Below are 16,919 nucleotides of genomic sequence, written 5' to 3'. Positions count from 1 at the left end.
ACCCTCGCAAACCGCAGGAGAGAAGCCCATTTCTGACATCTTAAAAAAACAAAAAACAAATACAGTCTGTTCTAGATGATCATATAAAGCAAACTAGCTGGGAAAATATGGACGTAGGCAGAGACTATGCTTGGCCCATAACATCCGACAGTGGTTCGATTCCCTCGATTCGGCAACCAAAATAGGAAAGTGATGATAACCTTTTTGGCCTTTGCCGCGTCGGAAAACAAGGTGGAATTCGTACTTTACTCAACCAAGATACTGTAATTCACTCTAGGCTATGTGCTACTTCCGTAACCTGTATGCACCTGTTACTGTATTATTCTTACTACTTTTCACCCCCGTGTCTTCAACCTCGTTGTAGTACGTCCTTCTTTCCACCTACCCCTGCTCCCGCCTGATTCACACTCATTTTCCTCGACTCTAATTCGTCTGATTACCTTGTTGTTTCCTTCGCATGCACATACGATTGCACAAGAACAGGCACGGCTCCGTAATACGATCGCAGAGCTGGAGAAGCACCAGAATTAAAGATAAATATACAACGATTAGCGATGCCATCCTTCATATTGAGTTTTTGATATCGAGCCAAAGATTGATACCCATACAGATACTGGTGATCTGGCAACCCTGTTTAGATCTGTGAATGTCCAAACATTAGGAGAGCACACGTAACTACAGCTTTCTGCCGAGAGGTGGCTAAGATTCACCCATAAGGTTCTGTATGAACTGCACATCTTGCAGCACGGCTGGCCTATTCGCATGTGTGTCGCTGAGTCCAGTGACTCTATATAGAGTCACTGTACCATAGAGTTAGTACTAGCGCCACTGTCTGAGAGAGAATCACTGCAGCCAGCGAACGTGTTGAAATCTCAGCTGTTTCGCAAAAAGATCCCTCGACTATACTCATCAGAGTAAATAGAGAGCTTTTAAACCTGTGTGGAAATTGATATGGTTTAAAATTCTAACATGTCAACATTCTCACATACATAGTTGTGATGCTTCTGTTCAGTATAAAGGAAGCCCAAATAGCTTAAATACAGGAGAAATGCGTGATAAAAGAAGATGGTTGTGATTAAGTAACACAAAATCAATTTACTGCTCATGTCTTCAAACAAAGTACTTTAAGATTGGGGGTATGCATATTTCTCTATCTTTTGTATAAATGGCCAGGACTAAGCATAATTCTCTCCGACGACCGAAAACATTCTCTCTCGTACGAAGCAAATGAGCGAGTTATTTGGCCTACAAGTAATCAAGAACAGGTTTCTCCGTAATGCTAGTGAATTCTTCCGAGTTAGATAGTCATGAAAATGAAAACAGGAACGTTTGCACCAACAGATGCTGTACCCCTTCCATTCAGAAAGCCGGCTCCCAAAGATGTATTCAGGTCTTGGAACCACTGTAAATATGAGTGTGTCGATACTAGATCAACTTTTTTTCGATAAGCGGAAGAGAGGCTTTATTTTTTGTAACTTTTTAATTGTTGATTTTTGTACAAGTCATTTATTTATATCGTAGATTTTCCTCGAAATCGGGGTCTTACAAATTGAGATGTACGTCTGCCTGTATTTTTTCTATACATTTTCTTGAACTTCACACTGATAGGGCACAGAGTAAAGCGTTTCCGCGGAGTTGGAGGACGGATGCACACGAGCTCACCTGGCACTTCCCGTATGCAATACGTATTTAGATGTGTTATTTATTACAGTCACTGCACTGGACTGGGCGTCACAGAGCAGAACCATCAACATAATTCAGCACGAGCCGCTACTGGACAAGAAACATCCTAATTGGAGCTCGGAAGGCTAGTGCACAGTGAGCCATTTAGTACCATTTATATAGACCAACGGTAAAGCATTCTTAACTTTCAGTTGGTTGTGCATCGGTTCTTTCGTCACCGTTTTCCCTTCACTCAGTGTTAACACTGGTTAAAATCTCCTACGGTGCTTTTTCCCATTGCAGCTTCTTGTTAAACTATAAATTATGGTCGATATTATTTATATTTCTTGCTTTGTTCTTGAGCGAAGTGTTGATCCGTCGTGTGCATCCGTCTTCCAACTCCGCGCGAGTGCTTTACTTCGTGTCCTATCAGTGTGAAGTTCCCGAAATTGTACAGAAAAAACATACAGGTAGACGCACATCTCAATTTCCAAGACCCCGATTTCGAGGGACGTCTACGATATAAATAATACGACAGGGTCGGTCGTTTACACCGTGGCGCGCCTCGTAAGGAAGGTGGAATTTTTGTAGCGATGGAGTGTTTTCATTCAGCAATTCCGAGTTATAAATTGTACATTTTCTTTATAGTTGGCGAACTTCTTCGATTTTATGAATCCTTAACGAGAGATCCTTGGTAAGGACGAAATTAGTGGATACGAGGCGGGGGAAGAATATACTTTGCAAAAATGTGAAAATAACACGAACACTCAGAATGAATTCTGTGATGAGGAAGCCAACATTGGGAGTGATTCATCAGATATCTATGAGACTTTTGTTGTAGGAAAGGATAATATGACAATCTGGACAAATTTACCACGGAATTGTTTTATCAAAAACATGTTCTGGTTTATTACGCACACAGGAGGAGAAGGTGGTGATAATCCTAAGAGAAAGAAAAAGTCGTGACATAGTTTAAAACAGTTTGTAATTAATTTTTTCAATCCTCTTCATCACTTACACGGCTTTATTAACCATGTACGAGATGCAGCTAGCAATTTCGACACAAGAGCCAAGGGCGGCGAAACGACCAACATGCGACCACTAGCGATACAGAATTGAGCGCGCCTCACTACGGGTTCAGTTCAAAACGTCATTATTAGAGAAGCCTTCCTGGTGAACAATCGAGATTTTCTTCTGAAGACGTGGAGCAAAGTTCTGAAGGAAACATAAAGAATTTCACCTTGTTATCTTGGCATGGCAAAAACACAAAAGCTTATTATCATGCCTACAGTTATGGGCCGTAAAAGCATCGATCTGAAAACAGCAATAATTATTCCACGAGAAGGCACAAGAAAGTGAATACAAATAATTTGAAAGACTCATATAACAAAAAACAACGGTCGAGTTGGACGTGCGGTTAGGGGCGCGCAGCTGTGAGCTTTCATCCGGGAGATAGTGGGTTCGAACCCCACTGTCGGCAGCCCTGAAGATGGTTTTCCGTGTTTTCCCATTGTGAATCCAGACGGGCTGTACCTTAATTAAGACCACGGCCATTTTCTTCCCACTCCTAGGCCTTTCCTATTCCATCGTCGCCGTAAGACCTACCTGTGTCGGTGCGACGTAAAAAGAAGTTCTAAAAAGTAACAAAAACACGCTTTGGGCAGTAAAAAGTGAACTATTTTCATTTAAAATTAATCGGGTGATTTCGCTATCGGTGTAGGGGTAGTGTACCTGCCTCTAACCGGGAGGCCCCTGGCCTGAGGGCTGTTTCGAGGTCCAGTCAGCATACGCGATTACAATTGAGGAGCTATCTGATGGTGAGATGGCGGCCTCGGTCTAGAAAGGAGGATTTGCCGTGCTGACCACATGACACATCATAATCTGCGGGCCTTCGGGCTGAGGAGCGGTCGCTTGGTAGGCCATGGCCCTTCGGAGCTCTTGTGCCATGTGGTTTGGTTTTGATTTCGCGACGCGCTGCGTGGCTTGCAGCTGCAAGCTTCCAACAACAACACCGATGGCGTCCCTGAAAATGGCTTTCCATGGTTTCCCATTTCCACAACTGGAAACTATGTGGATTCCACCTTAATCAAGGCCACAGTTGCTCCCTAGCCCTTTTCCATCATCACGACTTAAAATGTGTGATTAGCATGTTAATGCCACGTTAAACAAAAAGCAAAAGAATATTTCAATTAAGAAATGAACATTTTAGGATCTATTTGGGTGTGTGTATGTGTTGGAGAGGGAAGGTGGTTGTGGCCTAATTTTACAGCCGGATGCCCTTACTGACACCAATCCTATCAGGAGGGATGTATTCCCTATTGCGTGTTTCTGTTCAGTAGAGTGATATGTTGTGTGTATATGAAGAGAAATGTAACCAGGCCAACAGTCCCTCACTTAGAACAATTAATCTGGCCCAGCCGCGAATCGAACTAGGGGCCCTCCAAAACAAAAGCCAATACAGAGCCAAGGGGCAGCCTAGGAAATATTTAGAATAAATGTATACATTCACACAAGAAATTTAAACAAGCCATTTACATAAGAACATTCTGCAATAATTTTCGAAGCCTTGGAAAGTCAAAGATTCAATCTGACAGATACGACCGTGAGGTGAGTGCTTCACGACATTTGCATATATTGAAATATGTTCGGTGCTTTCATAAACTATGCACAGAATTGTAATAAGTTACAAATGCATTATTATTATTATTATTATTATTATTATTATTATTATTATTATTATTATTATTATTATTACTTAATCCGTATACCCTCCAGGGTCGAACTCAGCGAGGGATCTCATCTCTACCGCCTCAAAGGCAGTATCATGGATTGTGAGACTTTGGGTCGGGGATGAAACTGGGGAGGAATACCAGTACCTCGCCCAGGGGCCATAGGCAAGGAAGGGGGAAAGAAGCGGCCGTGGCCATTAGGTACCATCAGGGCATTTGCCTGGAGTGGGAAACCATGGAAAACCACTTCGAGGATGGCTGAGGTGGGAATCGAATCCCTTCTACTCAGTTGACCTCCCGAGGTTGAATGGACCCCGTTCCAGTCCTCGTATCAAGTGTCAAATTTCGTGGTAGAGCCGGGAATCGACCCCGGGCCTTCAGGGGTGGCAACTAATCACACTAACCACTACACCAAAGAGGCCGGTATTATTATTATTATTATTATTATTATTATTATTATTATTATTATTATTATTATTATTATTATTATTATTATTATTGTCGTCGCTTTAGGGTCCGGGCCCTTAGCTGCATGATCAATATAGTGGCCTTCCATTCACGTGGTCGGTGTTAGATTGCCGCCTAGACCAGATAATTTAGCCGCATCTTCTTAACTACTCTGGCTTGCGGGCTAGGTGTTTGAGGTCGGTCTTTATACAGACACCTTCATTTATACACAGCACGTCAAGCTAACAAACAACACAGAAGCACGCAACAGTGAATGCATCTCTCCCCATAGCGCTGGTATCAGGAATGAGAGCTGGCCGTAAAACTTGGCCTAATCCACATGTTGTGCCTACTCCTAGTAACTGGGAACATAATAATAATAATAATAATAATAATAATAATAATAATAATAATAATAATAATAATGTGTTTTATTTAACCTCATTTCAATTGCTATACATTTTTTAGACACTGGGTTGTCAAAAATTTGTCCGGCAGGAGTTTGTTAACGACCTGTAAGCGACTTGGAGTTCATTACTGTTAAAAGCCAGCACCCTGAGAAAAAACAGTTTAATTCTGCAAGTTAATACCACGATGCACCTAACTAATACAAAATAAGATATTCCTAGATGCGGAAAGGCAACCACCTCAACGAGTAACGTTTGCACACTTGTGAAAGAACCGATAATATGCGGTCCTTGTTACAGGCATTTGAAGTAGCCTGCGAAAGTATGGCAAGTACGCTGTGCTCTGGATGAGTTTCCCGATCATGTAAACAGCCCACGGCATGGCAGGCCTCTCCACAGTCACATCTCTTTGTTAATGCAGCGGACCTCGCTATTGGCTTTTCAGAATTTAGAATCTACCTAGTACACGGCAGTCAGAAAGAACAAAGACCATTCTTTAGCTCATCGCTCTATTCTTCGACCTCGCTTGCCATACGTTAAATAATTTTCAAGTATTATTTATTTATGTATGTATTTATTTTAGAATATGTTTATTCCTGTAAGTATACTTAATACCCGGAAATAAAGTACAGTCGATCCGTTTATTGCGACATCGCTTAATGTATTGGATGTGTGGTATGTTTGTGCGTATGCGTGGTCCGGCTCCATGGTTAAATGGTTAGCATGCTGGCCTTTGGTCACAGGGGTCCCGGGTTCGATTCTCGACAGGGTCGGGAAATTTAACCTTAATTGGTTAATTTCGCTGGCACGGGGACTGGGTGTATGTGTCGTCTTCATCATCATTTCATCCTCATCACGACGCCTAAGTTGCCTACGGGCGTCAAATCAAAAGACCTGCATGTGGCGAGCCGAAGTTGTCCTCGGACACTCCCGGCACTAAAAGCCATACACGGATACGCCATTTCATTTTTTAATGTATGTATGTATGTATGTATGTATGTATGTATGTACAGTGGTGGTCAAAATAATAGAGCCACCTAGCAAAGGTTTGGAATGAAGTGCAAATTTATTACTAGACATGTTTGTACTATGATGGAAACAAAATTTTACGTTGTACAGGAACCATTACAACAGAGTCACATTGTACTATAGTCAGTTATATAGATAACACAACTCAAACTAATCAATAATATTGAAAAGAATACCAGACCACAGGGTCAAAAAAAATAGAGCAAATTGACACAAATATTTTGTATTTATCTCAGTCTTATGAAATTTACAGGAACAGTCGTTTTTGCATAGGAGTGCATTAGTACTTCGTGGGGTAACACTTATTTTTGAGGACTGCCCTGCACCTCTTACCCATAGAGCCGACTAAACGCCTGCATTCGTCGCTGCTGATCGCATACCAGGCTCTCTGGATTTCATCCCAAAGTTTATCTAAAGATGTAGCTTTTGAGCGGTCAATTCTCTTGTCTACGATCACCCATAAGTTCTCAATGGGTGATGCGTCAGGGGATTGAGGTGGCCACTCTAATACTTCGATATGGTGATCTTGAAAAAATCTGCCTTATGATCCTTGCAGTATGCTTTGGATCGTTATCGTGCTGAAATTTCCATTTCAGCGGCATTTCCTCTTCAGCATAAGGCAGCATCACATTTGCCAAGATGTCTTTGTACATTTCTGCGTTCATTATGCCATTGATACGGTGTATTGGACCAATGCCGTACCATGAAAAACATCCCCATACCGTAACACTTCCGCCACCGTATTTCACAGTTTTTAAAGTGTACTTGGGATTAAATTCCTGCTTTGGTGGGCGGCGCTCATAGACTTTTCCGTCTGAGGCAAACCTATTATACTTGGATTCATCGGACCAAAGGATGTTCCTCCACCAAATATTAGGTTTTTGTTCATTTCTCCGGGCGAAGGCCAACCTTTTCCGAACATTAGCTTTTGAAACATGTGGCTTCTGTCTCGCAATGTGCCCATTCAATTTTGCGGATCTCAGTCGTCTTTGAGTCGTTGAGGTTGATGGTTGAACATCATATTTGTCGCTAAAAAAAATGGCTTTCAGTCGTAGTGTTGACAAAAATGGGCCTTTCTTTACTTCCCTAGTGATGAGTCTGTCTACGCGAGGAGTAGTTACACGAGGTCGCCCCCTGTTCTCCACCTGCGGCTTTGTTTGTTTCGCCAGTCTAATGACGTTCTGGACTCGTTTTCGGGAAACGTGTAAATCTTTGGCTATTTGATTCATGGACATCCCACTTTTGAACATCCAGAACATTACTATACGCTCGTTATCACTCGTATGCGTTGCTCTGCCCATCTAGAAGAATGTAAAAAAACCGTCAATTTACATACAAAATAATATTGAGTGGAGGTTTGTTGACAAATAATATCGCTACCCCCAAAACAACTGCAAAACATCAATTTGAACGGGACTTCTGTAAAACGGCTCTATTATTTTGACCCATAAGATTCTTACCGTTATACCTCTTTTCGCACGTCTAGCTCAAACGCTTCCTTTCGCATGACTTCAGATATCAGCGACGTCTTCCCTGATGTTGTCTAAAAGGGAATGACAACATGGCACTCGTGGAGATTTTGCGATACTAATAGATATCGTAGTTCTTAATCCCGTCAATAGAGGTGGCTGTATTATTGTGATCGCCACTGTATGTATGTATGGCGACGATAGGACAGGGAAGGCCTAGGAATGGGAAGGAAGCAGTCGTTTCCTTAAGGTACAGCCCAAGCATTTGCCTGGTGTGAAAATGGGAAATCACGGAAAACCATCTTCAGGGCTGCCGACAGTGGGGTTCGAACTCACTACTTCCCCCCGGGGATTTTCATCACGTCTGATTAATTCTTCTGGCTCGGGGACTGGGTGTTTGAGTTTGTCCCAACAGTTTCCTCTTCACACTACCAGCCACCACAGAAACACGCAATAGTGATTACATCCCTCCATACAGGTTTGGCGTCAGGAAGGTCGTGAAACAGGGCCAAATCGACGTGTGCGACACAGTTCGCAGCCATGACTCCACAGATGTGGGAAAAAGTGGTAGAAGGAGTAATCTCATTTTAAGGTAGGTCTAGGGAACATTTTATAAGTAGGCGTACGGTACGTGGGGTTCATCCTTTTTCTCTAGACCTCCCATATTTTCCTGCCTGGAATTGTGGTAAATAAAGAATTGTTGTCCAATCCTTGTCCCGTTTCTCTACGGCGTTGGGCACGAGGTGAGATGAATCTGTCGTGGCGGGTTTTTATGACCGGATGTCCTTCCTGACGTCAGCCTCATCAGAGGAGTTAATGAGATGAAATGAATGATGTGATGCATGATAGTAGGAAGTAAGAGGATGAAACCTGATGCCGGCACATAGCCTAGCTCTGTCGATTAGCACCAAGGGGTCTGCTCGTGACTTAACGTTCCCATCCGACGGACGAACCATCATCAACAGCATCATATGCCCTCACTCCACATGAGCATAGGGGAGAGGTTTGGAATTTAATCCAGGCTTTTGGAACGCAATCTAGTGATTAGAAATTGTATACCACCACCTCCCCTACCATGCCGGCCTGATGGTGGAAAATGTTTTTCGACCAACGAGACTCAAACCGGCCAACCACGGTGTCAGACGGTTTAGACTTCAAAGAAATAAACAATACTAAATTCATAGAACTGTAGTTTGGTAATTTGGCTACCTAATTGGTTCGATCCGTCAACAGTTCGACGTCTGGGCTGAAAAAAGTTAGTGATCTCTCGAATCTATCTACTTGTGCCACTGACTTGTAAAAATTAGATAATCTAGCTCTTCTCAGTTCGCCAATAATGGCTATCTTCATTGAGTGTGTATTATTAGTTTCGTTTGTTGGATAATGACAATATTGGGTGTGTAAGCTGCACTGTGCACTGAATATCCCGTTCTCCCCTTCTTTGTAGAGAAGATAAGAGAATAAAGGAAAAGAAAGGCAAAGTTTCATAATGAGCTGAGAAAGTTTAAACTTAGAACACGGGTCACCGCTGTATATATACACACTCTACCTCCTTGTCTCGACATGAAAGAGGGAGAACATTTAAACTCGAGATTTCTTAATATTTTAAAGTGGTGGCAATTAGGAAACAAAGGATAAGGGGAAGTTTGCTTCTAAAGGAGGAAATAAGTGGAAAATAAAATTAAAAATAAAAGGATGTGGTAAATAGAGGAATGCCACAAGAATATTGTATTTTATATCTGCAGAGACTGAGCCTGGTCATTACACACAAAAAGAGGCTGAAGTTTCACGAGCATTTTGAAATAGACTACGCTACACTCCTAAGATCAATAGCAATTCAAGGGTCGTTATAACACAGTCCCTCTTCGCTACCAAGATAATTGAGTATTCAAATAAAATAAACTATCAGAGGAACTACAATGGCTCACAGACCGAATGAAAAAAGCCCGTCCACTGGCCTAAGGATTGTATTATTTGCTTCTTGCCCGGTTCAGCATATAAATTAATGCAAAACTTGCAGGCAAAAAGACAGTAGTTTAAGGAATAGTTAATAATGGATGAATAGATTTTTATTATTATTATTCTTGTTACGTCCGACTAACTACTTTTTCGGTTTTCGGAGACGTTGAGGTGCCGAAATTTTGCCCCGAAGAAGTACATTTATATATCAGTAAATTTACCGACACGAGGGTGACGTACTTGAGCACCTTCTAATATCACCGGACTGAGCCAGGATCGAACCTGCCGAGTTGGGTTCAGGAGGCCAGCGCTCTACCGTCCGAGCTACTCAGATTGGTTAATTTCGCTGGCTTGGGGCTGGGTGTATGTGTCATCTTCATCATCATTTTCATCCTCATCACGACGCGCAAGTCGCCTACGGGAGTCAAATTGAAAGACCTGCATCTGGCGAACCGAACTTGCCCTCGGCCATACGCTATTTCATTTACTAACGTAACCTACAGCGGCACACTCACTTTATATCGATAGCGAACTCCACATACATTCTCGTGAAGTGCGCCATTCCAAATGGGTCTCACGAAGCTTGTCAGGCTGAAGGAAACGCAAGTTTTGCTTCCGCTATGACTATCGTACTCAGTACGTGTGCACTCTTGCTTTGCTGACGCGCAAGCTAAGCTGCTTTGCTTGTTGCAGAGTACCTTGGGGCAGGCAAACCTATAACGTAGAATTTGTAGGTCTACACCCCAGGCTCGAATCTACCGGCGGCATTCTTGAAGATGGTTTCCCGTGCTTTCCTCATTTTCAGGCCATGTAAATTCCACACCTTAATTAAGGCCACGGCCACTACCTTCCCAATCCTAGACCTTTCTCATCCTTGCGTCGCACAGTGGTTCCAAATGCCGAAAACCTGGCCAAAAGTCCCTAAAACCAACTTTCAATTTGTAGACTTTTAAAACCCTAAATAGTTATGTTGGTACCTCAATTGTTAGAAATGAGTCTTTAGTAGCATGCTACCTGAAAGTGATTTTCATGGTGCCCATGTTCAACACCAGGCAAATACCGGATAGGTACCTTTGTGATAGGCCATGGCCGACTTCCTTTCCAAATCCTTCCCATTCCCATCCGTGAGAAAAACCGCTAAACTGAGCGCAACCTATTACATGTCAAAACAAAACAATACAACTGGTATACGTTCTGTGACTCGAATCAAGGCCAGGAAGCAGCTTGCGCCTCAATATGTCCTTGCCCGACTTCACGCCGTCTGATGCGGCATGCAAAACCGCGCACGCTGTTCTTATTTATATCTCAAAAAGTAATTGTCCGATTTTGAAAATACTTACATATTTGAACTTGTACGCAGTTGAACTTTTAGGCCAGCTGTATGAATGTGTGCCGTTCCATTTAAAAATATGGAGTCAATATCAATATCTCGGTTATTAATCACCCCATGAGACTAAGTAGCACGTTATTTTACAAGACCCTGGGTACCACTTACGAATATGAAAACAAAATGCCGATATCTTTAATGGTTTAGAAGTTATTTCTGTGTAACATGTTAGGTGAATAACCTTGTATATATAGATTACTGAAACAGTTAAAATATCCTAAAAATTGTCGGTATTCAAAGTTTCATAATGTATAAGTTAAAAGTTTTACAGGATTCCACCGTAAATTTAATATTCCCTGCTTCTGACACATTTTTTCTATAAATTACACAAGAAATGTAGGAGCTTATTCTTCCTGTTGTTTTACATAATTTTTCTTTGGTAAAACTGCATTATACCTTATTACAGATATTACACTGTTTTTAGCCTTTGCTTTGATCATAGTTTTATATATAGGCCCCCTATTAAATATTATGTACATATCTATATAGGAATATAGTATTGCTGTTGTTATAATTATTTTAAGTTATAAAAATATTTTTGATCACTTTTATTTTTAATAATTCTATAATTACGTGAAAATAAATAAATTAATGAGTTCAATAATTTATGCTATATGTTACCAATCCAAACAGTTTAAACAATAATGCATTTTTTCAGAGAGTTGTAATAATTCTTGTAATATTTCTTCTTATTAAAGACAAGGTTTACGCTGAAAACAATGTTCTGTTTGAGCTGATCGAGAGTCGTTTGTCCAATATCAACAAACAACCTGTCCGGTTCCATGGCTAAATGGTTAGTGTGCTGGCTTTTGGTACAGAAGGTCCCAGGTTCGATTCCCAGTCGGGTCGGAGATTCTAACCTTAAATGTTTAATTCCCTTGGCTCGGGAACTGGGTGTTTGTGCTGTCCCCAACATCTCTGCAACTCGCACATCATATAACACTATCTTTCACCACAATAACACGCAGTTATCTACACATGGCAGATGCCGCCCACCCTCATCGGAGGGTCTGCCTTAGAAGGGCTACACCCAACTAGAAATAGCCACACGAAATTATTGTTATTATTATAACAAACTACCTTTTAGTCTGAGGGACAAATCCAATGCTGAGTTAAGGAAGTTATTCGACAAATTCATAACGAAATTACAACAATGTCACAAATGCATGACAGATTCTTGACAACACATGGTTCGTAGCTTGACGTCGTTGATTTTTTCTTTTTTTGCTAGTTGCTTTACGTCGCACCGACACAGATAGGTCTTATGGCGACGATGGGATAGGAATGGCCTAGGAGTTGGAAGGAAGCGGCCGTGGCCTTAATTAAGGTACAGCCCCAGCATTTGCCTGGTGTGAAAATGGGAAACTACGGAAAACCATCTTCAGGGCTGCCGACAGTGGGATTCGAACCCCCTATCTCCCGGATGCAATCTCACAGCCGTGCGCCTCTACGCGCACGGCCAACTCGCCCGGTCGTCGTTGATTTTACCGAGGTTTCTAATGCAAGTGCAAAAATCACAGGTTGCCCATCTACAAGTACACAAATCACAGGAGGTCCATCTTCAGAAACAGCGACCTTTAATACGCTTGCCTACCTATTTTTATTAATATGACATTATTTCAAAATGTTATGTCCGCCGTATTGGGTCCGCCATTTTTTTTTCAAAAATTTCAGATTCGAGTTCTTTAATCTAAGAACACTATTATATAGATGTATTTAAAAATAGTTCATGTTTCGAATTTTTGGCCAGGTTTTCGGCAACGCACAGTGGCTTCTGTGGATGTGTTAGTGCGACGTTAAACTATTCCAGGAGATAACTGCTGTTGAGATTGTCATAAAAACTGGTACCATAGTGAACATCCGATTGCTCTCTCTCCAATGATAGCATTTGTTTAATGTCTGTTTTAACCGTTAACAGGCGGTACGTGACGAGTCTCTCAGAAGTTCCTTAACGTGCTGGAAGCTAACGTCACACTAAGGCGCTCTCAAATGTCATCGAAACCACTATCCTGGGAACAGAAGACCAAGGACTAAACGACTCCACCACTGATGTTGGTGAATGTTCTGTTAAAACACTTCAACTGAAATACAAAATATCACCTGTGCTGAGGCGGACATGCAGCGCGGCTTCCGAGTAGGGAACCTCTTCTTGGAGCCTGCGAGGATCCTGGCTATCCTATTGGTCTTGGTGAGAAGTGAGGCGTAAATCATGGCGAAGGAGAGACCTGGCAGGAGTCGGGACAGCGAGCAAGATAGCCAGGATGGCTGCGCCAAGATAGGGAAAGTAGCTGCGTGAGAGAGCATCATGCCCACCAGGATGAGGTAGCTGAGCTCCCGTGTAGAGCTCTTCACCACCGGCGTGTCGTTGAAGCTGAAAAAGTAACACGACGTAAGTGAGATGCTACAGTTATGGCAATACGGACAGTACTAGAGTGCATTGCGGGGGTATACATTAAAAATATATCTAAGGTGGTAACATTCAGATTATAAGTATTAAATCAGACAGGTTAAATAAAGGATAAAAGAAACAAAATGGAAAGTACAGTGAAAATTTGGAGTACAGATAAATGAATCTACGGAAAAATGAAGCGAATAGCTAAAGGAAAGAAGGAGTGATAAGTAAATAAAAAAGAAAGAAAGGAAATGTAAGGAAGCAAGAACAGACTGAATATTTTTGATAGTGCAGAAGGATGCAAAAAGGAAAGGAAAAATTGAAAGTGCGATAAATGGGAATATTACATGAAAGTAAAGACAATAAAAAATGGCAGAAACAAAAGGCAGAAGACATGAATGAGGAAAAAAGCGAAAAGAAAAATAAATACTTTAAATAAATTAACAAAAAAGGAAAGAAAGAAAGAAAGGAAGGAAGGAAGGAAGGAAGGAAGGAAGGAAGGAAGGAAGGAAGGATGACATCGAAATGTTCAAGGAAATAATATTTATGACTGAGGAACAGGATGCTATAGAAATTAAAAATCAATGAGAAAGCATAACTGTGATGGAAAGTCCTTTTAAATTTGACACATATCCAAATAATATTGTCAGTGTTCATAAATATCGAACTAGATAACATGCGAGGTCAGTGTATTATGCAGACTAAATTTATGTTCTAGTGAAAATCCCATACAAAGTCACTAGATTTCGAAGTTTGGAAGTTTGGAAGTTAAATGGCTAGCATGCTCCTGTAAGGAAATGAAGAAGGAAAGAAGGAATACTATACTAAACAGGATAACAGGTGGAATGAAGTAGGGCCTACAGAACGGAAGAGAACATTGATGCTGGGTATATGAGGCGCTAATAATAATTTCGTGTGGCTATTTCTAGCCGAGTGCAGCCATTGTAAGGCAGACCCTCCGATGAAAGTGGGCGGCATCTGCCATGTGTAGGTAACTGCGTGTTATTGTGGTGGAGGATAGTGTTATGTGTGGTGTGTGAGTTGCAGGGATGTTGGGGACAGCATAAACACCCAGCCCCCGGACCATTGGAATTAACCAATGCAGGTTAAAATCCCCGACCCGGCCGGGAATCGAATCCGGGACCCTCTCAACCGAAGGCCAGTACGCTGACCATTCAGCCAACGAGTCGGACATATGAGGCGCTGCGAAGCATGGGGTGAAAATATTCTTATTTCAATTTTTGAATTATGAGCCATAGGGGACAATACGTGAGCCAACATTATTGAATTCACACTTCTTTTCTTTTGATAGTGAGTAGTAAAGGAAAAGGAAACTGAACAAATATTTCGAGCGATGTGTCTACGAGAACGAAAGTAAAATTCAAGAGCTCTCTTTTGTGTTGACGCAAGTGTCTGTGCGGTTCGTAGTGCATCCACTCCCTCCTCTTCAGCTGCTCAAGCCATGCAATTTGGAATTAAAGATACCAGTTAAACTTCCAAAAGAACAGTCCAAACATTACGACTACAGAAAATTCTGTCTTGCAAATGAAAATAATCTGTAAGAAATGTACGACTGTCCGATCACCTAACCTCCTGGAAAACTAAAGAACATGTCCCGTTAGTGTGGAGCAAGTTTTCTGTCGACAACATCCCACGCCCAAACTCAGGTAACAAAGAAACAAAAACAATAAAGTTACTACAGTGATGAAACTGATGCCATGATTGAATACTAATAAGTGAAATTTAATTTTCGTAATAGAAGATGATTTGGCTATCCAGCCCCTTTCGCAAGGTGTGGGAAAAGCGGCTGAGGAATAAGAAGAGGAGGAAGAAAATTGGTTGGAGAAAGCCTGTGCTGTAGCTTCTAATTTGTTCATTACAAATATTCAGTTTCTCAAAGTATTTAAACATGTCAATTACATATAATATACAGTGAAACCTTTTTACAACGGAACTGCACGTAGCGGAAACTTAGTGTTAGCGGAAATATTCCATAGTCTCATGAGGTTAATACCAAAATACATACAAAAGTACCTGTACTTAACGGAATCTGCCCAGCGCGGAAACGGAAACAGTTTATCAGTATACAATAGAATATATTATACAATTCTTTCTGTGTGAGTTTTCGCTCATGATGCCCAACTCCATGGCTAAATGGTTAGCGTGCTAACCTTTGGTCACAGGGGTCCCTGGTTCGATTCCCGGCAGGGTCAGAAATTTTACGTATAATTGTTTAATTGCGCTGACACGTGCGCTGAGTGTATGCATCGTCTTCATCGTAATTTCATCCTTATCACGACGCGCGGGTTGCCTACGGGCGTCAGATCAAAAGATCTACATCTGACGGACCGAACTTGTCCTCGGACGCTCCCGGCACTAAAAGCCATAAGCTATTTCATTTCATTTCATTTCATTTCATTTCATTTCATTTCATTTCATTTCACTCATAATGTGAGTTGAATTATTTATAAATTTTACAAGTTTTAAATTGCAGATATTGAATCTTTAAGACAAACAAGGATATTGGCAATCCAGGAAATGCAGTAAGTCCAGAAATCAATTATAGTATGTTTAAAAAATTGCAATTTTTGTGAGTAATTTCACTTCTCTAAGGACATGACAAGCAGTGAAAAGGAAATTTATTGTAGTGTCTCTCTTGTGTAACAAATAATAAAGTAGAGAGTAATATAGCATACAGTAGTCTGTCGTTTATCGTAACTCGTTGGCTGAATGGTCAGCGTACTGGCCTTCAGTTCAGAGGGTCCCGAGTTTGATTCCCGGCCGAGTCGGGGATTTTAATCGGTTCTGATTACTTCTTCTCGCTCGGAGACTAGGTGTTTGTGTCCGTCCCAATACTCTCCTATTCATATTCACACAACACACTACACTACCAACCACCACAGAAATACGCAATAGTGATGACATCCCTCCATATAGGGTGGGTGGCAGGAGGGGCATCCGGCCGTAAAACAGGGCCAAATCAATATGTGCATCGCAGTGGAAAAGAAGAATAAGTCTGTCGTTCATCGTCAGAGGCCCACTATGCATTAAAGTTACTAGAAAACATCTCAGACTGCTGTGCAGAACCCCAGGACACAATACCCGAGTGCAATATACCTTATATCACGTTTTTCTCGACGAAAACCTGTGCGCAGCGGGAAAGAAACTGGTACCATGAGATTCCGTTGCGTACAGGTTTCACTGTAAAATAATGCAGTGGTATGTTTTCTAAGTTTTGAAAGTACTTACTTTGTTAAGTTTGCCCGAGTGATTATAGCTTTAAATGCGCTTTTCGTCATAATATGCATTTGTTGAGTTACCTCATTGTATTCCCAGTGCCTCATATAAGCCTACCAGTACAAATATATAGAGCAGTTGACCTTTTTTTTTTGTTAGGGGCTTTACGTCGCACCGACACAGATAGGTCTTATGGCGACG

The 16,919-nt window shown here is 41.5% G+C and overlaps 1 protein-coding gene across 1 annotated transcript in view; it reads right to left on the bottom strand.

The window, feature by feature from the left end:
• Positions 1–16,919, bottom strand: part of LOC136857449 (metabotropic glutamate receptor 1-like) — a 445,598-nt gene that overhangs the window by 9,775 nt on the left and 418,904 nt on the right. The window contains exon 10 of the mRNA XM_068225058.1: positions 13,190–13,460. Within this exon, the coding sequence (XP_068081159.1) occupies positions 13,190–13,460 (271 nt within the window). The remainder of the gene's footprint in view (positions 1–13,189; positions 13,461–16,919) is intronic.

Source organism: Anabrus simplex, chromosome 1, assembly GCF_040414725.1.
Source record: "Anabrus simplex isolate iqAnaSimp1 chromosome 1, ASM4041472v1, whole genome shotgun sequence".
Classification (NCBI taxonomy): Eukaryota; Metazoa; Arthropoda; class Insecta; order Orthoptera; family Tettigoniidae; genus Anabrus; species Anabrus simplex.
This window is presented reverse-complemented; position numbering and strand designations above follow the sequence as displayed.